The sequence below is a fragment of the Lagopus muta genome, chromosome 7, assembly GCF_023343835.1.
Source record: "Lagopus muta isolate bLagMut1 chromosome 7, bLagMut1 primary, whole genome shotgun sequence".
NCBI lineage: Eukaryota > Metazoa > Chordata > Aves > Galliformes > Phasianidae > Lagopus > Lagopus muta.
Window position 1 is genome coordinate 42,073,951 of NC_064439.1, and position 24,539 is coordinate 42,098,489.

A 24,539-nucleotide genomic window follows, 5' to 3' on the forward strand; every position below is an offset into this window, starting at 1 on the left:
TAAATTTAAAGACACACATTTATTGTTAACCAGCACATGTTATTTTGTAGCTTTAAAAAACTTTTTTCCTTTAAAGTGTGTTACATCATCATGCATGAAAAGCAAGAAGCTGCTCCCAAGTGCAACATGGCATTAGGGTGATATTTCCTCCTCCGATTCATACTCCTTTTTTTGTAAATTATTCCAACAACAAGAACAAAAAGAACAGAGGCAGCTGATTAGGAAAACAATACCAAGTTCACCTTTTGCATTGCAACCATTCTTGAAGTGATGGAGTACTTTGGGCCTTTAGCATAAGGAGGGTTCGATAAACCCCGCAAGGAGTTTTACATTCTTTGATTTCATTTACATCCTCAGAAAAAAAGAAAAAGGTATTTTCATGAGCTAACTAATGAATCATCATCTGGAGACTGCAGTACTGAAACAGTGCAAGACGTTTGCAACTTCAGGAGCATCCAATTACAACTCTCACTCAAACAATGATTAGCAGAATATTGCATCAGTCATAGACAACACAGGACAAAAAGGTCATTCTGGAGGAGCACTAGGATTCAAAAAATCCTGAATATTTAGTGAAAAAAAACCCCACACAAATATGCATGAAGGACTTGGACCTTACCACAGCAAAAGCAATCCAGCTACGAGCCTTGGAACAAGACTTTCTGTTGTTATGAAGCCTTATTTGGTCAGAGAACACAATTAGAAGCTCTTATTACCGCTTTAACATCCGGGTATTTTGACACATGAACAGCAGAGCTCTCTCCTGCCAACCGAAGTTCAGTCAGAACTGCACACACGTACAATGAGTTTAAGCCATTCACTTTGCACTCTACAGCATTCCAGAAACCGAAAAGCTGCCCTTAACCATTGAATTCTCAGTAAAGTGGGTGCAGGCCCTTCACTAATGCAATATTCCAAAGACCATTGCAACTGAGACTGTTTCTCTCCCCCTCCAGCGCTGCCAATGAAGAATGTCCATAAGACCACTATTTAGTGTGGAAAGCAGGTCAGTAGAGACTCCAAGTGTGGCTTGAGGAATCCTCAGTACCAAGCCGCTTTCCACACACACAAATTCAGTCCATCTTCTCTTTCTGGACCAGCTTGGGTGCATCTACAAAATCCTTGCCATTGTAAAGGATGATGGCAAAAGTTCCAAAGCTTGCAGTTCCCCAGAAAAGTACATAGGCCAGTGTCTCAGTCCATGTATCACCTGTTAAAGTCAGACAAACACTCTAGTTCATCTCCAACGATCAGACAAGCTATGTACAATAACAAAACATTTCAAGCCCTCCCACAGATATCAAATGAAGTTAAGAGCGCTTCACAGGCACTGAGGCTTTTCTTATACCATTTTCTATTTCCTTACCTAGAAGGTGACAAGTCAAAGTCACTTATTTGTAAACTAGCACTGTCTGCCACACAGTTGTTTGAGTACTTTAAGCAGATGGCTGTGGAGGTCACAGATGCAAGAACTTCATTGGCACAAACATTCAGAAATTTAAGGAAAAAAGAAGAAAGCCTTTTTTATTCCAAGCACAGATTTAGATTAGAGGAGACATTCATCACCTCAAGCTTATGTCTGTATCTCACCTTTCTGGTCTGCTTTGGAGGGAAAAAAAAAAAAAAAAAAAAAAAAAGTAATCTACTCAGAATTAAGTTTGGGGGCAATTAATTGTGACTTACCAGCCATTAGCAAACAAATGATGCACATGGAGAAAGCAACCACCATAATAATAGGCAACTGGGAAAAGAAAAAGGTTAGTTAAATGATGCAATAGCACATATATTCCTTAAATTCCTTGAATCTAAGGCTGCAAAGCTATTTACTTGCTTTGCCATCAAGTTGCTTTGAGTTGTCAGGTGCAACTGTAAAATTTTGGATTGTTCCAAATAGTGCTCAATAGTGACATTCAGAATTAAAATTTATCTTCTATATATTAGAAGAGATGTGATGTAAAGGACATTTTTCCTTTAAAAAAAAAAAAAAGTACACCAGCTACCACTTAAACCCCTCGTGTCCCCAAGTCCCATTTTGCTATAGAGAAGGGAAAGAAGAGAAAAAGGCAGAAAAGTTTTCTTCATGTTACAGTCTATGCCTCTGCATAAAGCATGAGAAAAGATTTTCACAAGCTTCTTCTGCAGAATGAAAGTCATTGATGGTGACTGGTAGGATTTCTCCCTTCCCATCTGAAGCAGATTTTAAAAAAAGCAAGCAGCAGTTCTTTCAATACCTCAAGGACACTCCGCTTTCTGTCAAAGGAACAGTCTGTGTTTAGTCCTACAAGCAGGCATCACAGTAACACAGCCACATTACAGGGACACTCAATTACTAAGTAGACAATTTCTACTTAGTTTTATTAATGCAAGTGACCCAAAGGTTTCATGTTTGAAAAAACATGAATTGAAGTCTGCATACTCACAGCTAAGAACTTCCAGTCTTTCTTGACATGTAGAGGACTAGCAGATTCTACTTCATCCACTGAATAATTTCCCAGAAAGAGATCAATAGCATCCTGAGAGAGAAACAGAGCAGAAGTTGAAATGCACAGCAGTATTTATTAAATACATTTTCCCACAGTTAAGAGCATAACTTACTTGTCTAAATCCATCAGAAAAGTTATTTTTGTAGTAACGTATTAATGAGTTCCAGCCATCCATTATTAAGCCCCACTGAGTCCTCTTCCCAGTTCTGAAAAAGAAATTTCAAATATTTATTACATACTTGTGCATTCAGGACAAGTTTTAGATACAGTCCTTCCACTGTTCACTGTTCACACACATTATATTTAATGAGTGCACATACAGTTACCTAGTGCTGCCCCTACATTGTTACCATACACACTTGTTACAAGTTATTTGAAAATAGAATTACACTTCTCTCCATCCTATGATACAACTGTACCTTGAAGATGTGCTTTTCTCGTTTCTATTTCTAGATTGCCTTTTCTCCTTTCACACACACACAAAGAATAGCATTCTTCTGTAGATTCCAGTCTCACCATTTTACCAATTGAATCAAAACACCACAAAGTTCATTAATAGCCTACATCCCAAATTAATGATCTTTTTGGATGCGAAGACCTAAAGGAAGCCCCAGACATACACAAAAACCCAGAAGACCTTTACAAGAAAGGCAGACTTGCCTTGTGTAATCTGTCTTTAAGGCACCAGTCCCAGCATACTGTTTGGCACAAGCATTAGCATTATCAGCCCACGCTGTAAACAGGAAAACATTGAGAATGTTAAGGAAGTTATGTACTGCTTGGAAAAGTGATTTAGTTAGTGGTTGTTTTTTGGTTTTTTTTTTTTTTTTTTTTTTTTTTTTTAAGCTTTATGAGCAGCATACCATTTTTGTAGATTTTCTCAAAGTCTGCTTGCTCCTCAATTCTCTGTCCAACATGCAAGACACCTAGCCTCTGAAACAAAGCAGATGGAAGCAAGCTAGAAATACATCAGAGATACTAGGATTTGCTTTCAGAAAAATCTGTGTGCAGTAAACTAGAACCCAGGCAGTGCTTTTCACTGTAAATGTTACAGTAACTCAAGTATATAAGCTCTTTAGGGTTTCATTGCATTTCAGTTTCAAGTAGAATTCCTTTCTCCTCTTAAGAGCTTGTCAAAAAAGAACTAAGTATTTACCTGAAGCTGGGCTTGTAGAGATCGGCGTGCTAACAAGCTCTGAATCACATTTGTCCTATCCAGGCAGTCCATGCAGTTACTGCGGAATATTCCTTCCTGCTGAGTCACGATTTTACCATCCGAATCAACTAGAAAATAACTAAAACAGACAATGTGTAAATACCTAGGTGCATTGGAACAAGTAAATATTCCAGCAGCCAAAATACAGTTTCCAGAACACGTGAAGAATTGTTAGCTGTGCCTTTTGACATGTGATGCCACCCTGCATTCTTCTCCTCCCATGATGAAAAGCAGTATCAATACATGAACATGTGTAAATCTTTGAGCAGTACTCACTGTCATTCAGCAATATTGAGCTATAGGCCAATGGAAGAGCAGCTACTGGTGCAACAACAGTGACTGAAGTTGTATGTTCCTTTATGTCCACAATTACCACGATCATTAGGAAAGCATAAATATTAAAGTAACCAGCTCTGGGTCTGTATACCTGATTACCAGCCTCAATCCAGTTATCATGACACAGTAAACTGTGAGGAACACTTCTTCCAGAAAGTCATTCAAATTTTTAAGGCAACTACCAAAAGTCTGCTCCCAGCAGTGCTCATACTCCTCCTCTCCATCATACAGACATCTGCAGGAACATCCCTTCCCCCCAACAACTACACATTTGAATCACCCCAACCTTTTTAACCAACTAAACCATACAGGTTTTTTCTTCCCCACTTAATTGACATTAAAAAGCTCCTTCTAAATACTGGATTGGATGAAAATATTCTAATAACTGAGCTGATAAAACAAATACACAAATCAAATGATCAGTTGGATGCATGGATGGGACTTGTCCTACCACAGAATTAAGCTTCCAGTTGCCTAAAGATTCACAAATCACACTCTGTAGATTAAGTTACTCCTTCACTTAATTATGAACTCTTAATTTAGACTAGTGTATGATCCACTGTTACTGTACAGCATTTTAAGACAACAATCAACTAAAGATGCATGCAGTACAAAAAATACCAAAAGCCTGACACAAAAGCGTATTTTTACTTTGATCAGCCTTGTGTTGACAAGATCTGGTTTGGTAATTCTTGGAGAACTAGTTTTGTTAAACTGCTTTCCATGTTGAATGATTAAAGTAGAGTTTACACCTATGAAATCCCCACTTTCCATCTTTCTCCCAAGTTTTGCCTAGAATTAGTATTAGGATAATCAGCGTAGATGAGGAGCAGACACTTCTGGTCAATGACAGATTAAGTGATATATCCCCTGCAGCTGCTTAAAAAAAAGAAATAATGTTCTAAAAAACAAGAGAAGAACAAGCATTCTGTCAGATCTGTCACAATAGGATTCAATCTGCAGAATTGTTTGCCTCTCACAAGGGTGCAAGAATTACTTAAGTGCATCGGAACTCATTTTCCTGTTTAAATGGTAACAGAGGTCACTCAAAGTGAAATAAAACATGGCATGATAGAAATGACCTCATCTTGAGAAACAGTCTTATTTTCTGTGTCTCATTTTTATAGACACATTGCTTCCTTCCTTCGTTTCAAGGAAACTTGCTTACTGTCAGCTGCCATTGGAGGCTGACAAAAGAACCATATGATACAATTCTCAGCATTCACTCTAATGAAGGATTCTTGCTGAATAAGAAGCCTACCCATGTATTTCCCGTTCTTCCAAGTGCTCTGAAGTTGATTTATCTTTTTGCATTTTAGAAGACTTTGGGGCTTTCTTTTGGTGGTGAGGAGACTGTACTGGCTATCATATGACTAATTCATACTACTCTGACAGTCTTCATTCCAGGCAAGAGATCAACTCCTCTTCTAATCTGCAGCTCATCATCCTTTTTTGGCTCAACTGAATTGCTGCCAGTTTTGCAGCACCCCTGAAGCACAAAGTAAACCAGCTGGCACAAGGCCTTAACGACAAAAGGAAGTAACCAGAAAAACAGAACAAAGTAAACAGTGACCCTATCAATCTGCACATCTGTAAGTGGCAAAGACCAAGATGTGCATAAAACAACATGCTCATGGGAGCAAACACAGACCTAAGTTGATGTGGATGCTTAATCCACAAGGAACTAGATTTTATTTTTAGTCATGTAAAATTAGACTAGCCTTGTTAGGTAGTAGCAAGGTATAACAATCAGGACTAATACAAAACACAAACAATGTGCAGAAATGTAAAACACAAAGAACAAGCCTGGAGCCAGGGGAGCATGACACCATGTAGCAGAACAGCTTGCTATCAACATATGGAATTATCTTTGGGTAGAAAGATATCACCACATGAGACAGCTTTTTATAACTTCACAGTTGTGTGCACACTTATTTCTTCAAATTGTTTACCCAAAGGCACTTCTCAAGGCACAACACAGGGCTGCTGTGACTTTCAGAACCACTTTACTGGGACATAAAGAGGGCTCTGTATTTTACATCCTAACCGATCTCCATCCTTGTACTTGGTATTAGAAAGAGAAGAGATATGGAAGCACTAACAGCAGGTATAAGAATAAGATGCATTTACAAGCTTTACAAGTCTGTTTTAATGTGCCTTATAACAACAGAAACTGTGAGAAAGCAGTCTTATTTTGATTCTTAATTAAGAGAACCACCAAGTCTTACCTAAACTCGTCTTGCTGTTCTGCTAGTTGATCCAGTAAAATCTGCAGCCGATCCCATCTCATCCGACTGCACTCCTTATGGAAGTCAAATGCTATGTATCTGTTCAGAGGAAGAACCACCTTTTTAGAATACTTACTGCAGTGAAGCTCTCAAAGATCCACACATCCATAAAACAAGCAGTGACAGAATTTACATCTGTGCATCTTGTCAGTGCTCTGTAATCTTTCTGTGGCTGCTCCCTTGCTATGCATGGTGACCTCATTTACATTTCGTTACAAGACACCATTAGCCTGAGAGAGCACTAGCTATTCATTCTGAGTTCTGGCTAGTATATTTTCTCCAGAAAGCACACAAAAGAAATGCATCTGATTTCACCTGTGTCATTACCATAACCTTTTGACTTCCCTCCTTTGTCCTATTTGTCCCACCTTCAGCCTCACCTGTGCATGAAATCTGAGGTAGAGGCAATGGTCCATAAATGGTTCATATAAACAAAACATCAACAAATCAGCTATTTAATAAAGGCCTTGAAAGCGTGATCGCTCTGTCTCAGAGGCAATGCTCAGTTTTCCAACTCAAGGAAGTATCACGTGTACCTGACCATTCCATTTGCCATGCTGTTCACCATTTTTGCAAATGTCTGCTCCAGAGGCAGCTCAGAACCCTTTTGGTTAACCTGGAAAGAAAGGAAAAGACAGCGTTATTTGTAAACCTGCTTGAAAGATGAGCGGCTTTCTCAAGAAGAACAAGGGAAAGCATACCAAGTTAACAATCATCTGCTTTCCATAGCTGATTATTTGCGAGTCAAAATGTCTTTGGAAGCCATCCATCTAGAAAAGAAAGGAAATGCAACGACAGATTTAAGATCTGATCTACAAGAAACCTCCACAATTTTCAGTGATACGGCATACACAGTTTTATAGCAGTGTTTGTTGTTCTCTACTGTGTTTACACACTTGACTTTCACTCCCCCGCACACATTTTCCCTTCCTCCTTGCTTCCCCTTCCCCCCCATTCAGCTCTCCTTAAACAAGCTATAGCTAAGTACTTTCCATCTACTAGAACAAGAACCAAAGAGAAAACACTACCCTCATTCCATAGAACACAAGACTTCTCACCGCTACTCAAAGATCCTCTATCCAATATTGCTGACTTTTATTCTTCTGATTCCAGTCTGTCACACTATCCATCTACACAAGCCCAGAAACGCATTAGAACCCCAAGACAAACACTCACATACATGATTTACTGACTTGCTGATCTGCGGCTTTGGTTTATACTTGAGGTTTGGTCTCTGAGACCAGAAAAAAGGAATTGATCCGCGGGTCTGAAAAAAGAACATAACGGTTTTAAACAACAAAACTTGCTTTCAAATGGCAAGTGAGTCTGTAAATCAGAATGGTTTGGCTGACACGTATTTTTTAAAATGCACATATGCAGTATATTGTAATACAGACAGATTTATCAACACACACCTTAAGCCAGTCAGCAGCTTGTTACACTGACCTTACCTGAACAAATGATGCTTTGCTCCCCTTGTAATGCACAATTTGCTCAGTTTCAACAAAGTTAGCTGCGTGCCCCTCTGAATCGATACCTAAGCAGGACAAAGACCTTATAAAGAGCTCAGGGCACAGCAGAACAGCAACAAGGTATCAAGAGACTTTCCACCCTCAACTTCCAAGCCCTCAAAGTAAGCATGAAAACCCCAAAACTGCCTCAAGATGGCAAATTAAAAATGCCTCTGGCAGACCTTCAATATGATCTCTATCAAGTGTAGTTACTGAAGAACCACAGTTGTGCTTATCACATGTTGTGAATTATAGTCCTGATTACAGTCCTAGAAACTGAGTAGCTGAATAGAAAATAAAGCCACTGCTTTGACACTAATAACTACAATTCAGTAGCAAAGGTACTGCAGAAACTGACTTATTTCTTTAAAAGCATGTATTATTGAGACTCATACAGAACAAGCAGTACTTTAAAGCTATTTCCACTTCTAGTTTTTGACCTTTAATAATCGGAGAACACCAATACTCAGGGCTCCATAGCTGGCACCACCAGTGCTTAGTTTACTGCTAGGCCAGGAAGAGGTTAAATGCAAGTGCTGCCCCATCTAAATGGGAAAGCAGCAAAACTCCCGATGGAGCTTCCGCAGTAATCTCTAGCAGGAATAAAGGAGAACTTCATCACACGGGGTTACCAGTGTATTTTTTGGAGCAAGGTACTTTTGATATAAGCTACAATTACATGCATTCTGCATTTGAGTCACTGAACAGCAGTTGCTTTACAAGAAAGACGCGTATAGATTGAATGTGCATTATGTTTAAGTAAATCCATTTGCTATTTTACCTCTTACATAATAGCGTACACCAGCTCTGAAACAGCTTCTTCTGGAAACAAGCAGCCAGTCAAAACACTTGCCATTGATAGAACAAGAGTGCATAGAAATAACTGATGAATAACAATAAGGAAAAAAAGCCAAACTTTTCTTACATATCAGCCAGCAGCCAAAGTGAAGGAACCAGAAGATAACATCCAAAGAAAGCTGTAAACATTTCCTGCTCACAAACAGACACTAAACTTAAGAGAAAGTACCTTTTCTTTATCAGTATATGTATCACAAAAGACAAGATAGAGGGGATGCACTGATGAACGTGCATTAGAACTGCTATAGTTTTTAGGAAGTGGGACACTACAGAAGATTATCTAGCCTTATTGTTCCACACATATCATTAAATGAACTGTTTTCTGCAGTCCACAGCTGTTACCCTGTTAAGCCATGAACTAACAGATATAGCAGTCTTACTGCTTCTTGCCCGTGCAGCTTTCAATGAAAAGGACACTCCAAAACTTTCTTGTAGTCTTTACGCAGTGTACTTCAGCTATGGAAGCCTTGCATGTGTGAGTACAACACACATCACATCTACAGATTTCAGAACTATCACAGATGTAGACTGGCTTTCAAATCCACACACAAAAATGAGAACGCACACCAAGTCTTCAGTAGGAACTTCTTATGGAAGCATGCCTTTCTGCTTGGGCACTCACAGTGGCAAATGCACCATAACCTGTGACTAAGTTGAAGCAAGAACTGAACAGGACATTAACAAATACTTCCAAGTTTGGATTCTTGATCTGTGCTGCTTAAAATGCCCTTTGTTTGGATTAGAGCAATTTATGCAGTCTAAAATAGACCAGCATTCCTCACGAATGATTTCTCCAGGTAGATTCAAAGGCTTTCATCCTCTGTCATTAACAACCAAAACATAACTCGAGAATATTCATAGGACCAAAATTAGCAATTTTTACAAGCTGCAGCAGTGGCATACTGTATTGAAAGAATAGAATAGAATCCTCAGGAATAGAACCTGAGGATAACATAAATCATTGGTTGTTGGAGCATTAACTTCTTCCAAAGCACTTTATTCCAGAATTGTAACACAATAACTGGCTCATTGTTGTTGGCAACTTGTCACATATACTTAAGAGGAAAAGACATAACTGAGTGTTCTTGGTGGGTGCAATGTTTTCTTTCTGGAGGAGGGGGCAGTAGCAAGTCTACAACATTAAAGCCAGTTTAGACTTCAGTTGATTAAAGTCTTCATTACCCGGGTAAGTCTACTATCTCTCATCACTGCAAGACTAGAACCCCACTCAAGATGCTGAACAAAATATACATAGGTTTCTGTGGAAGAAGATCTGAGCTTAATGAATTAGCTTGTAGTGAGACTATGACAGTTCTGCTTCGGGCTTTTTCTATCATTTTAATCACACACACAAAAAAGTTTCTTTGAATTCTTGGTTAACGTTAGAATTACAGCACTGCATACAATTCATGCTAATTGTTTATATAATAAAAATAGGACAGAGGAAGGTTAGCTGCAGTCCGCCAATTGCTAATTGCAATCTATCCAGATTCTTCCACCCAGCACCTGGCAGAGGCAGGATATGGGCTGCGCTGTTTTGACAGCTCCCTTTTGCTATCTTCCCCTGACTCTCCACCTACTCCCACAACATCTTCCATTAAATGAAGGCACAGGAAAGAAGAACTGGAGATCTGCCAACTGCTAACAGTCCTACCAGAACAACTGATACTGTCTGGAAGCCATTCTCTGCGCACATCAGAGCAACGTTGGCAACAGAATGCTGCCTAAGTTATTCTTCAGTCTTAGCCATTCCTTTTTGTACTGCCAAGTCAGAACCTGGGACTTGCTGTTGATCACACACTGCATGAAGAATATTGCTGCCAGAGAGCGTTAGGCCTACTTACAAGATTAAATTTTCTCCTTCTCACAAAAGAAAAAACCCCACACTCAAGACTGATTTGCTAGAAAGCCTGTTACCCTACATGCATGTGCAGGGAAAGCAACCAGCTAGGAGAAGAGCTCCAGGAGCCTTTAGCAGAACTCCTCATCTTTTTTTCCCCACCAACAGGAAGATTCACAAGCATTCCTCCAAATCAAAACCACTCTCCCTTATTTTAAACTCAAAGGAAATGCTAACTGAAGGTGTTCTTATAACAAAGTAAGAAGTGCTAAGGTTGATGTAAGAATTTGCTACATTCAACCTAACCTTTACTTCCTTGAAAAGCAGTTAGCTAAATCATGCCTGTAAAAATCAATTACACCAAGTCTTCAAAGTAGAATATTCATACAAGTTAACAAATAATGGGCTATCAAACCTGTAGAGTTCATATCAGAACAAAATACCATTAATTCTAATGTTGCATTCTATGTTACATTACCAACATAGCCAATGCAGCAACCCACGCAGCAGTCATTTTGCCACAGACTACTGGATTCAGTACTGGTGTTTACAGCACAAAAGGATACATCCATGCATCACTGGTGTAGCAAATCTATGGATCTGAAACAAACAAGGAAGCCACACAATGCATTTAGAATTAATAAACAATATCAGACAAAAAATGGTAACTAATAATGGTTTCTCTAAATGTTTTTCAATATAGTTTTATGTGCTTGATATTCATTACTTTTTCTTTAGGATGCAGTAATTCCTTCAGAGAGAACAAAATTTGAAGAAAACAGCAGCACTCCAACCCTTACCATACATAAAACTTCTGTAAGAGAGAATTCTTTGAGACTAACACTTGAAATGCCTGTTCCAGGATTTCTCCTACCCCCTCACTCCAGAGTCACTTGGATTTTCAATGAAATTTAAAGTTGAAGTCTTCCAGTACTAGAAGTCAGGTGATATCTCATTACCTGTAACTGTTACTGTAGGAAGCCACCTGTTGTCAGTAGTAGGTCATGCTTCCCCTCATGTTGGTTATCTCCACCTTCAACTCTGTTTTGCCTTCTCCTTCTGTTTTCACCAACCAGCCACTCAGCTTTCTTTGCTCTTCCCAACACAGGTTCTCTGACTTCCCCAGCTTTGTTTGCATAGCACCATCTAAAGCAACTACTCAGTCATATGTCACTGGAATACACACAACAGCCCTGTGCTACTACCTATACTACCTTCTGGACTACAGTCCAGAAGCAGGGCATAATCCAGCCTTTTCAAACAGTGCTTAACATAAAAGCACAACTCCACAGGATACTGAGCCAGAAACAGAACCAGCACATCATTCACCTGGATAAATGGCAAGTACTGATAAAGAAAAGGTTGCTGTAGTGTAGACAATCTAGTAGGTTTCATGTACTTCTCAAATCTCTAAGTCTGGCCACTGATGTATGCACTACAGGCACAGTTCATGGCCAGGCACTTGTATTTACTGCACTAAATGAATTCAAATGTTACTTTCTGCCAGTCTTCAGTTAAACTGAAAGAATATGAAGTGTTAGTCTTACTCAAGTTTCAGATTTACAACCCGCTCACTAGGCAAACAGTTTAAACTGCACCCACTGAGAAAGATGCTAGCCAGCCTTAGAGTACTGTGCTGAACCTTTCTCATAGCTAACAGTAAATAAGTAGTTACATTCTAAAAAGCTCAAGAAGTACATGCTCTGCAATCTGAGTTCTCCTTCAGGTGACACAAGCATGATCTCTGCAAATGCAGACACTTCCAATACTGAATACTGAGGATAATGACATAACATCGGACGTTTGAAAATAGATTGTCACTGTACTGATCTAAAAGACAAATAGCCAAGCTACCCTAGACCCCAGCTGTCTGAAATAAGAGAATGCTGTATAATTTTATTAAGTGTATTCATTCTGTGTCAATATAATGATTACAAAGTGTTTACCTCTGGTTGAGCAGCAAATTCTCTAAGAAGATGCCCATTCCATACAAACCGTGGATCTGCCTGCAGCAAAAGAAAAAAAACAACAAAGCCACGCTTTCACAAACTCTCAGTTCAGTTTAATTGAACATAAGGGCAATTTGGTTTGGAAGCCATGCATTATGCAAATTTAGGTGGTAAGTGTATATGGAGGTGGAATGCCCTTTGTTCACCAGTACCATTAATAGATCTTCAATTAGAATTCTAGATAAAACTGTTAAAAGAAGAATCATCTGATCTGAAGAGGTTGCCAGACACTTCAGGTATGCTAAACCATCAACAATTCAGCTGAGATATGAGAAGAACATTCAAGAGTTTGTATTACATAAACAGGGCTCAAAGAGATTATCCAAAACACTGATAGCAATAGCAGTGCAAGACTGCTCAAATGGGCAGAAGGCAAGTGTGTGAGGCCGTATGCAATGATCAACAACTCAGAGAACCAAAAGTTAAACAACTATTATAGTTATACAGGAAAGAATTTGCTTCCAGACACATAAATGATCCTCAACTCCATGTTTCTCCTGTTCACAGCTCACCTCAAAAGCATCTTGGGCAGGTTGCTGAACACTTTCTAAAAAGCTACCAGATTAGTCATCAAAGTGACATTTGCTGCAGAACAGTGCAGGCTCTAGGGAGATGGCACAGATTTCAACTCTAAGATGAGGCATACAAGACAATGCATCAGCAAGGACAAGGATAATTCAACCTCAGTGTGAGAAAAAGGATAAACAACCTATTTCTGTTGGACAATACAGCAAGTAGGACTGGAACTACCACCAAAAAAAAAAAAAACCACTATGATGGATTGGAACGTCTCTCTTATGAAGAAAGGAGGAAGAATTAGGGCTTGTTAGCTTGGAGAAGACTTCAAGGGAAATCTCACTGCTTCTAGTACTTGAAGGGAGCTTACATGCAGGAAGGAGACTGACTTTTTATATGGTCTGATAGGCCAAAGGAGAATGGTTTGGAAATAAAAAACAGGAAGTTTAGATACTGTGAGGAAGTTCTTCACTCAGAGGGTGGTAATGCACTGGAACAAGCTGCCCAGAGGAACAGTGGATGCTCCATCTCTGGATGCATTCAAGGTGAGGTTGAATGGGACCCCAGGCAGCCTGATCCAGTGGGTGGCAGCCATGCTGATGGCAGAGAGTTTAGAACTAGGTAATCTTTAACATCTCTTCCAATGTAAGCCATTTCATGGTTTTATGAAGTCAAAGGCAAACCATCTGAAATTTCTTTTAAATTCATTTGAAACAGACATTTTGAAGTACTTCTAACCTGCTTGATCTCAAAATCTGACATCACAGCTGAATATACTTTTGTAAGATCATGCTACTAACAAGCTATGAGGCTGAAGGAAGAACGAACTACTATGCTAGCTGCAACCCTCAACAGTTTTGATAGGACACCACAGCACTCAGACTTCTGTACCAAAGCATAATACATGACTTACTTCCACTCTTATTCTAAGCACGCCAAAAAGCAAATTAAGTTGATGGAATGTACTTTGCACACCTAACTGGTTGCTTCTTTTTCCTCCTACTGCCAGCTTCTTATTTAAGAGAACTACCCCAGTACAACTGGATTGACAAGCTACTGAGTTTAGCAATCGAGAAATAGGAAGAGAAATAAAAGCACTGTTATAAAGACTTACATCTAAGTGACACACAAATCCATTCCACTCATTTAGTTTAATGACTGAGATAGTAAAGACATTTTCAGCTTAAGAGGATCATAAACTCTAACACCATCTGCTACAATTTAACATTTCATTATAAAACATTGTAGAAGGTGAAGCTTGAGAGTAGTAGGCACACTGATCTCATCAACATCACCCTAATGTTTTTCTTAAAGTTTGAGACAGACAGTATTTAAGTGATGTCCAAAAAAACTGAGTAAAATATACTTACATCATGCAGAACTGACAACAGAGACAGATACAAAGCAACAAGAAATCCTTACCCTCTCCAATAGGCTCATCTCCTGGAACTCTGGGCTGGTGTTGGCTAATCGTTGCAGGGTGTGTGTTAGGTCATAAGTTGTTGAGAAGTAAAACCCATCCACACTCAAAACATGACTAATCATTGATAGAAATACCTTATTGTCCTGTAACTGTTAAGAGAAAGGAGAAAAAAATTATCATCAAAATACCTTATTTTTAAGAGCTATCACTACTTTACCTAAAACTATTTAGATTGCAAAAGAAACTTTACTGCCAAAATTACCCCAATTACTAATCTGTGTTCTGATTCCAACTTCAATTAGCCTCACTCCTTTCCTGAAAGAGCATCAGATTCCCTTCCAGCTCTGTCGGTTACACAAACTCATCTACTCTTCATCAATCCACAACACACATATTAAAAAAAGCCTTTGTCCCTTTCCTCCCTCTAAAAACCAATTTGCCCCTGCTGAGTAATCACGTGATTGAGTAATTCCTTAGGTTAAGCAAGGTGGATAGCCAGATGTGAGCAAGGCAGTTTACTGTAGAACAGTAAAGCTGTGAGAAATATATAACAGGAAGAGAGTTGTGATTTTATGGAGTGGCTCAGGAAGACTGTTTTCTAATAGACTGCAGAAGTGTAGCACTAAAACGTTTCTGCAGTACACTGCACAGGAAAGCATTCATTAAGGCCCTCAAAGGGAAAGATGATAGATAGTCAGGAACAAGAACATGCAGCAACATAGGCAACTTCATCCTACCACACTGTACCATCCTAGAAAGGAGAAAAGCACACAACTTATGGATCAAGATCAGTGGGACTGATATGCCATGTTGTACAACATCAGTTGGTTATCTTGAATGACATAACTTACATGTATTTCAACCCAAATATCCCAACTATTATTGTAGTCTGAACCAACCAGAGGAAAGAAAAATGTAGTTCAGAGAGATTCATAAAACAATAAAACCACTCACTCAAGCTAAAAAGCAACATACTCTGGTCCACTAACTTTCACAGTTCCATCAAGTTCAGTTCTGTGGTAATGGAGACCAACAGAAGAATTTCCTCCCCACTTCCCCCAGTCAATCCACTTCTACCTGAATATCAGTTAAGTGCAGCATGGTCTTTTTGTAGGAGAGGATGTCAAAGTCTGTCGCTTTCCAGATTGCATGACTGAAAATCTCACCTACTTTCTTCTTTTTTGTTATTACAATAAGATATGTCCCTGTAAATCAGAAAAAAGCAACGTTTTTTGTAAAGCAGATATACATATGAAGAAGATCAGTCCATAACCATATACCAGAAAACTGAAATCAATAGGAAGGAGTGAGGTTTCTTCAAGTCCCAGATAGAACTTTGTTCATTACAACAGCAAGCAGCTAGAATAGAAACAAATGCACTTACAAAGGTACCCACATCTCTATGCTAGCAGATCTTGAGCTACTCAAGAAGTGCAAGGAATTCACAGAATAGACAAGGAAAAAGAAGCCATAGCCATGATGCAGAGCAAAGGGGGTTTAAATTCTTAAGATTTCCAATGCAGAATGTAATCAATGGCTCAATGTTCCCCAAATCATGTTCAAGCGTGCAAAAGAAACCATGCTTTGGAATCCTAGAGGTCTAGTCCTCTTATACTCAAAAATATATTTGTCCCATTAGGTTCAAAATAAAGCAAACAGGAGGGGTGTTGTTTCTTTGTTTTAATAATTTAAAAGGGCAAGCTTGCTGCTTTCCTGGTTGAATAAATAACAAGCAAAAAAGTATCATGAAGGTATGCTCTAACCAATTAATTTAGATTTGCTGGACAATAACAAAACATAGCTTCATTTCAGTGCCATCTTGCTTTCAAATAAAGATGACTTCACAAAGCTGTATACTGGCAGAAAAAAAAATCATTCATACATTGTATCACCATTAAACGTGTAGCTGAAGCTTCAGCTGAGCAGACCAATGAGCAGGCCTCAGAGAGGCACAAAAACAAAATACTTTTTTTTATTAATGCCTTAGTAAAAAGCAATCAACTTACTGGAATAGAAAGAGCTCATGTTACAAGCAGTACTTCTACTACTGTACCTAGATAAGCACGTGCTTTTATGGGCAGGTTAATTATTACTGGAGGTATCTAGCCTATACACTAGACAGAGAACAAGTAGCACTCCCCTTCACACCCTTCTTTCTTAAAGTTAAAACCTCTTCAACCCTCATTCTCTACCATTTATTTCGGTGGAATAATTGAGGCTCTAGGACACTTGCATCTCTAGGTGAAAGCATCACTTTTGGTTGGCATGTCACAAGCATCCAGATATCTTACAAGAACCAGAATTACATTCACCGCTACGCACAAAGGCACTGTATAAATACGTGTGTTTACACCAACATGAGTTACAACGCTGTCTTTTCCTATTTCAGTAGGTGACATTCAGTTTCAGATTTCAAACGCTTTAAATAACATTTCAGCACTTTCCCAACCTGATACTGTAATAGACAAAAACATTAATGCCTGTTAAAGATGCTTCATTGATGGATACTGAATCAGATTTACAGTTATCACATATTAGTGACATGCCTAGCAACTGTTCACCAAACACTAATCAATACAAGGTACATACTAACAGAGCCAGGCTTCAGGGGTGGAGCTGGGAAGAGGAAAAAGGATATTGAAAGAAGCTACATACTTTGGTGCAACACTCAGGTGAAAGAAAGTTATTACCAGATCTACAATTTGGAAAACTGCCACTGGGGCAGTGCAGTTTCAAGACAAGGACTAATAAAAGTACTTAAGACAGGGATGTCCATTACATTACTCTGTGTAAGATGCAGAATTTTTGCTTGCTATGTGAGCTGGTGAAGTTTGAAAGTTTAAGATCCTTTCAGAAGTCACTGTTCTGAACAGTGATACTTCAGTTGAAGAACGCCATAGCATGGTTGAACTTAAATCCTTTATTTGCATGGAGGCTTTCATTCACCTCATTATTACATCATTTTTCAGATTACATTAGTCTGTAGAAGGAACTGCAATTCAAAAGATAGCAATCTCTTCTTAGCTTAAGGCTTGTGAGTCATATTCATTTGTGGCAGTGACTACTGACATCTCACAGTAATTCGGGATATTTGGAAAAATCAGCTTAGTCTTACCTTACCCCTTAAATCCCTGAGATGCAGGATTGTTCTAGTCCATTCTTTTTCTTTCAGTGCTGAGTTTTCTTCATGTTTTTAAGTTGCTGGTGCACCATCATTACCTACAGAGCCATACCCACCTACCTAACCTCATCACCTCATTTATTTGTCAACATCACTGAAGTCAGACTGCACAGTACATGACTACTACATCAAGCCCTCCAACTAAGATGAAAACAGTTACAGAGACCTTCATCTAGCAGAACAGCAGATGAAGTTGTTTGCATGCATTTGAAATACCTTCTTAAAACTCATCAAGCTGGCAGTCAACCTTAGCTTTAGAGCAGCTACAAATTTGACTGTCATGAATACACAAGATGAACTGAATTTGGATACCTCCATACTCCAGCAACACAAAGAAAAGCCAATCACACAGATGAAAGTGCAGCATCAGAGACCTGCAAAGACTATTCTTGTCTTTAACGTTACCTTAGCAATATATTTCTCTTAATTTACATAAGCACAGTTTTTTCTTACCTGCCACCAACCGTATTGTTCCCAAAATACCATATATAGGTCTTGTCACAGCTGAAGGGGGAACATCTTTTTTAACTGAAAAACAAACAAACATGTATATGTAAATTTCAGAATGTTCTGTCAGTGCATCAGAGCTACACTGTCAAAGCTTCTTGGACAAATCAGGTTATGCTTGCACTGGAAGGAATGCAATGAAATTCTAAAGCCTGAGAGGGGACAGGAAAGGGGGGTTGGGAGGACAAGGAAGGGATGCAGAAGCACTCTAACCTAATTTGGTGTTCTGTTAAATCGAAAGAATCATTCAATTGAACACACTGAAGCTCAATGGTGATAGTTTAGCAAGAAGACTCCTGAACAACATATATTCCTGCCAGCTTCCAGAAGCTTGTTGTTTTAAAACTATCAAGACACCAAGGACAAATAAGCCACAAATGCTTGTGACTGCCATTCTCAATTTTTTCTTCTTAACCTCAGCTTATTTCCACCTCAGAAGCTTCAGCACACTGCTCCATTTCTCTGCAGAATACAACCAAAGCACAGATCTTGCAAGCAATATAATATTCCAAAAAACACACCAAGGCATCCAAACATCAATTATAACTGCTAACACATTAAGCTTTCCTCTACCCACTTCTCTAGAATAGCAGAACAAACATCAGAAGTTCAAATAGCTCCACACAATAAAACAAGAAACACCCACACAGTTCAGCATTCTCCCAGACTCTCAAGTCTGGACAACAGACAGTGCTCCATTCTTTGTGTGCTTTAAATACCACACAGGTTCATCTGATCAAACGTCAGTAATAGAAACTGATGCAGACTAGCAGAAGACTTTGGGTAGTCACCTCTACTAGCCATCTAGTTTTGTAGGGGTAGCTTTGAAGGAGAAATGGAGGTACTACACTAGAACACTAAAAACACCAAAGGGATGGGCTCTGATGTGCTCATGTGTGAACATATCTAGTAAAGAATAAAGGAGTTGCTGCTTTTGTATTAATACCAGACAGACAAATGCTAGAATATTACTGAGATACCAACTCCTGAAGCATCAAAAAAAGGGAAGTCACACATCACTGTAACTTCATGTCATCATTTAATGCAAGTCCTTTATTTTTTATTTTTTTATTTTTTAAAAACATTGGGATCCCATTCTGAAAGAAATATTAAGCCAGTTAATGTTCTGAAGAACTGACCATCAGCATACTTAAGAGTACCTGCACTGACACTTGAATCCATATTCACAACAGAACTAAGTTTACAGTGAGGTTGTTGCTGGCTTTTGTTTTTGTTTCTTAAAGGTTTTATGAAAAATCCAAGCTTAGTACTAAAATAAACAACTGCACAGCTGATTCAGCAAAAGCTGCAGGAGCCCAGCATTCAGCTCTTCCTTGACTGATCCTGAATTTGGGTTGGTGCAACAAGTCCATTCGGATTAGTCAGTTCTTACTGTTGAGACAGTTTTGCTGAAAACAGACAAGCACCACTACTATCATTATAAGATTTCTACAATCTCCTGAGAACACCTCAAACAAGAGAACAGAATGACAAACAGCTTATGCTGGGATGCACTGGGAAGGAAGTACCTGTAAGAGTGACTTCTGTGGAGACTCTGTCAATAGCCAGCACATCATCTGCTCCATCATCACAGGCTTCCACATAGAACTTCTCTGGTGTTATATGCCTTTAACAGAACGGAGAGGAAAAAAAATTAAACAAGGTTAACCTTATTTATATTTTGCTCTGTGTTCAGGTGGCAAAGAGCCTAATCGATTTTGAACTCCATTTCAGCTGCAAGAAATCACCATAACATTCCCATTGGATTACTTCCTAACAGCCAGTGCACGAGAAGCAAATAAATCAGTTACTCAAAAATCCACGGCATGTTTATTAAACACCACCCTCCTTCATTACACTGGAGGTTAAAGACACAAAGCTGGGTTTACCTTCATATTGGTACACTACATAACTCACATAAACTTGAGCTCTGTCACTTCAAAAGTCTCAGAGGCCAAAATTACAATGACAGAAGTCAAACACTTCTTAATGCATCAGGAACCGAAGCACCACATCCCTGATGTTGGCCCAGGAAACACAAAGCTGTGCTCAAAGCAGTGAGAGCATCCCACACTGGAGATAAATCAGTTAGAAACGACCCAGGAAACAACTCAGCCACACACCAGGGCGGTGTTTTTTTCGTTGGATGGCAGATCTTCTCAGGCTGTTCCTCCCTACACAAACCTCGCCTTCCTTCACATTTTTGTCAGTTTTTTTACCCTGGCTGTTTTTCAATCTCTTCAAAGAGCTGATGGAAAATAACTCGGATCAGAAGAAACCCTCGCTCCCCTTTTGGCTCCTGCTTCTACTATTCCTCCCACTACAGTTTTTGGTCACCCTCTCTTACACAGTGCCTGTTTGTTTCTCCTTTGCCTAAGCCATCATCTCCACAGGCACTTTTGACAGCTTCCACACAGCAGCCTATATTCTGCTTTTGTACAACCTTCATTTTTGGCACCAGAGCCTGCCTTGTCCTTGGCTATGCAGTCACTGCTATCTCTAACCTGCCAAAACAGCAACAACTCTTCGCATAAATACTTTGCTTCCATCACAGCTCAAGAGCACAAACCCTCCCAAGATCTGAACTCCTCTCATCTACTTTGCATTAAGAAGGACCACCGCTGTCAGTGACTATTGCTGAGCATAGCTAAGGAACAGTCATAAATGAAAATATTTGGCACTGATAGCATAACTCATTACATTCAAGAACAGGAAAGATGTCAGTGCACTGCAGCCATCAAATTCACATTTCAAGTACTACTAAGGGTGGCTTGCAGCACATTCAGAAAGTCTTCCCCAATTTAGAAATGTGTGCAAACTGCTGCCAAGAGATACAGCAATTCATCCTGTAGGATTGATTTCATCCTTACAATTCAAAGCTGAGGGGAAAGTACCTGTAAGAGACTTCGAGAAGACATACAAAGAAAACAAATCTTGGAAATTTTAATTTTATTATATTTCTTTTTAATAAAAGGTCCTTTTTAATTATTTCACCTCATGTTGCTGAAGAATCACTCAAAAGGGGAGGAAAAAAAAAAAAAAAAAAGGGAGCACGGAGGCTACAATCAGAACACTTTCAACAATCTTGCCTTTAAGGTGCAAAACAACAATTCAGTGAAACCTCCATTGAAATGAAGCCTTCAGGTTTTCCAGTTTATCCAGTTGAAGCACTGCCACTTCCAAAATCACCTTGGGCATTGACGGATGAGAACTTCCAGGAGCACAGTAAAAGATGACTAAAAGGCTCAAACCAAATTAGTGCCTGTCCTCCCCAGAGCTAGGCTCAGCATTGTGTTGCAGTGCAGGCTTCAGATGCTAGAGGCATTTTTAATGCCCAGATGAGAGGTCATTCAATGCAGGCTGGAGAAAGGACAAGCTTGCCTATGAACAATTAAGATGTGATGAGTTTTAACTACGTGCCCTTGTTGCTGAAGCAATTTCAGTAGAATCCAAGTCATGCGTTTGCATGGGAACAAGTTTGGTGCCATAGGAGGAGTGGTTTACCTGCAGATCTTCCTGGAAGTTTCTATAAAAACAAAGATACCTTGAAATCACCCTAAGGGAGAAAGTTTCAATACTTGCTGTTTTTCTTAGTAGCTAACTGTATTACAAGAAATTCTCTATCCTTCTTCATCGAATTCAAGTTCGCCATATTCCTGCACTTCAGGATAAGCAAGCAAAGAAAGTCATCCTCCCTCAAAAGCCATGAGCTGCAACTCCAGCCTTCATAAGGAAAAAAACACCTCTGTTGTATTTACCAGCTGCTTGGTGAATCACTTTGTGAAGATATTGCTTTTCCTTCCTAAAAATCAATATCAAAACAACAGCTGTTCATTTCCCAATCCAAGTCACAAGACTGCACTACAAAAGGCATCGATTCTTACCATAATAGAAACATAGAAGGAAAATAACAACACTTGCTTACACCACTTACAGGGTTGTTTCCACTGACAGTTGAGATGGTCTCTTCTGGTTTGTGTATGTTGTGATGCTTCACTTACTCTGTTTTTATTACAAAGCAGTGTTGTACATCGTGAATACTAGGCAGAGCTGCATCCTACGTCGTAATTAAGCTTATCTAACAGACAAGAACATTCCTACATCCAGACTTGGCATGACACAGAAGCCATCACAGCCTGATGGAACCAAAGACAGAACCTCACTCAATACCACTTCAGCCTTCCATATCTCAACAGCCAAGCCCTTACTTCAGTGATTGATTATTTCACCATAAACACGTAACATTACTCTAATGCAGGAAGCTTTCTGAGAGCAGCCTCTGAACTCTGCAATAAAACAAGCCAAAAGCACATCCTGCACTGCGCAACGCATTTGCTGCGCTCAAGCACCAAAGCAGTCAGCAGTGGGCTACAGGAAAGACGTTAACAAGACACAGCTCCAGCAGCACGTTAAGTAACAGTGCTAACATACTGATGGTTGCAGCACTCCAGAGATTCCAGATTTTCTAGGTGAGCAGGTGTTCTAATTATACACCTCCAATAAATATTACTCCTCAAGCACAGACAGCGCAGGAACTGGAGCATTTCCCATGGAGAAATAATTGCTGGGGAAAAAAAAAAAAAGTACAATCCCAGGATGAAAAACCACCACCAAACCAACAGAAATATCTTTTAAAAAGAATTGTGACATATTAAAGGCACAGTCTCTTAATAATTATTTCCAGTTATATTTCATTTCAGATGACAATTTACTGTGTAACTCATTGCCCTTCTACATCAACAGCCCTGAGCTCCATGGTGGCAGACGAAGCAATGGGAGCACGCAGCAGTTCTTTACAGAGGCGTTACCCAAGTACTGAAAGCTCAGCTTAAGGAAAACAAAACCCAAAAGACAAAAATGCACTTTTGGGCTTCTCTCTCAATGCAGACAGGCAGAAAGCACCGGCTGTATACTACTGTAGTGCTGCAGCACTGCTAACCAGCTCGATAACCAGCACTGCAACTCAACTAGTTACACTGGTAGCAGAGAAGCTTGACAGCAACATGTTAACCTGCATTGCTTGCACCTGACTGAAGATGAAGGCTTTGTATCCTGTCCCTGCTTGTGACAACACAGTGTGCAAGAGGCCTGCATTCAGAGCTGGCTCTTGCAGCAGGGCCCTGCAGCACGCACTACAGCCCACGGGCTCCGTGCAGCGCCCTCTGACCTCCCAGAGACTTCTTACGAGGCCGTATCCAGACAAGTGCTTTTACTTCAAGAAAAAAAAGCCTTGCCAAGAAGGTCTGTGTGTCACAGGATGCACAGCAGCCGCTCACACAACTCACCTTCCCTCTTCCGCAGGCAAAAAGATCACAAGTTCAGCTCAGAGAAAGTCAAGCAGCATTAAGCAACAAGAGCAGCAGCGAGCTCCGTGCCACATGGCAGCGTTCTCAGTCAGCATCGAGGCTTCTGCACACAGGAGACCAGCCTCCTCCAGCATCCTCACACAGAGAGGACCACAACAAGGGGAGAAGCCCAGAGACTGATGTACGTACAACAGCATTACGGCAGACCGCGTGCGCTGGTCTCCAAGGACGGAGTCGTATGCCCTGATCCCAAACACGGCCATTAAATAGAACCTTAAGGTCAGGCCTAAGAATCGCTCTCAGACAGTGCTGCATTGAGCGCAGAGCTCGCAGAGCACACGCGGAGCTCAGGCGGCCGGCAGCGCCCTCGGGCTCACAAGGGCACCTCGCAGCCATTTCTGGCCGCCCGCAGGCAGCGCTCACGGCCGCCGGCCCGCGGCTACCAGCCGCTCGGCGGGAGCGCCTCGGCGCCGCACAGCCGGCATCGCCCCGGTTACGTAACCGCTACCGCGGCACCGAGCGAAGGTCCGCGACCGCAAAGTTCAAAGGTTCGCCCTCCTCCCGGGCGGGCCGAGGGGAGCCGCCCGCCGCCCCGCCCTCGCCTCACGCAGGTGGCGGAGCCGCTCCCTGCCCCCCCCGGCCGTCACTCACAGCTTCAGGTTGGCGTAGGACGCCGCCGCCGCCGGTCCCGCCGCCGCCGCCATCTGTAGCCCTCCGGCCGCCGCCGGTCCCGCTCCGCTGCCAGCCGGCCGCTCCCCGCCTGCCTGCCGGGCTGACGCGTCCCGCCGGCCTGCGGCGACGGAGCCTCGCGCGGGACAAACCTCCTCGGGCAAGAGAGCGGTCGGGCGCGCCCTATGGGAGGCGACGGGAGGGCGCGGGCCGAGAGGCCGGCTCCGCCATTGGCCGAGCGCCCGCGCTAATCCCGCCCCCGCGGAGCTCCTCGAGCCGCCGGGGCGTCGCGGAACGGTGACGCCACCCCGGGCAGAGGGGGGCGTGCCAAGGAAACGCGCAGGGATTGGCCGCAGCGGAGTGGGGCGGTCGGCCACGCCCCAGGGAGACCCGGTG

At 40.9% G+C, this 24,539-nt stretch overlaps 1 protein-coding gene across 2 annotated transcripts; it reads right to left on the reverse strand.

Annotated features, from left to right (window-relative positions):
- SACM1L (SAC1 like phosphatidylinositide phosphatase) lies at positions 1-24,288 on the reverse strand. 2 transcript variants are annotated; one of them, XR_007378129.1, is made up of 21 exons: positions 24,126-24,288; positions 19,698-19,795; positions 18,115-18,189; positions 15,558-15,685; positions 14,480-14,629; positions 12,479-12,538; positions 11,099-11,132; positions 8,616-8,717; positions 7,775-7,860; positions 7,504-7,590; positions 7,025-7,093; positions 6,860-6,939; positions 6,264-6,362; positions 3,640-3,778; positions 3,347-3,416; positions 3,144-3,216; positions 2,596-2,689; positions 2,421-2,513; positions 2,232-2,250; positions 1,684-1,741; positions 1,157-1,210 (listed from the first exon to the last, which is right to left on the reverse strand). XR_007378129.1 is itself a non-coding variant. In XM_048951041.1 (20 exons), the coding sequence occupies exons 1-20, from the start codon at positions 24,176-24,178 to the stop codon at positions 1,074-1,076; spliced, it is 1,785 nt and encodes a 594-aa protein (XP_048806998.1). In that variant the 5' UTR covers positions 24,179-24,288; the 3' UTR covers positions 1-1,073. The 2 variants fall into 2 exon arrangements, 1 of the variants encoding a protein (XP_048806998.1); XM_048951041.1 differs by lacking the exon at positions 2,232-2,250 and having other exon boundaries at positions 1-1,210.
- Between the last annotated feature and the right edge of the window lie 251 nt (positions 24,289-24,539).

Bases quoted from the DNA above. Each gene is read 5' to 3' on its own strand.
- SACM1L (XM_048951041.1), bottom strand. From the start codon at position 24,178: ATGGCGGCGGCGGCGGGACCGGCGGCGGCGGCGTCCTACGCCAACCTG. The intron at 18,190-19,697 runs GTACTTCCTTCC...TTTGTTTTTCAG, and splicing joins CACAGAAGTCACTCTTACAG to TTAAAAAAGATGTTCCCCCT. The intron at 12,539-14,479 runs GTAAGGATTTCT...CTTTTGCTGCAG, and splicing joins AGATGAGCCTATTGGAGAGG to GCAGATCCACGGTTTGTATG.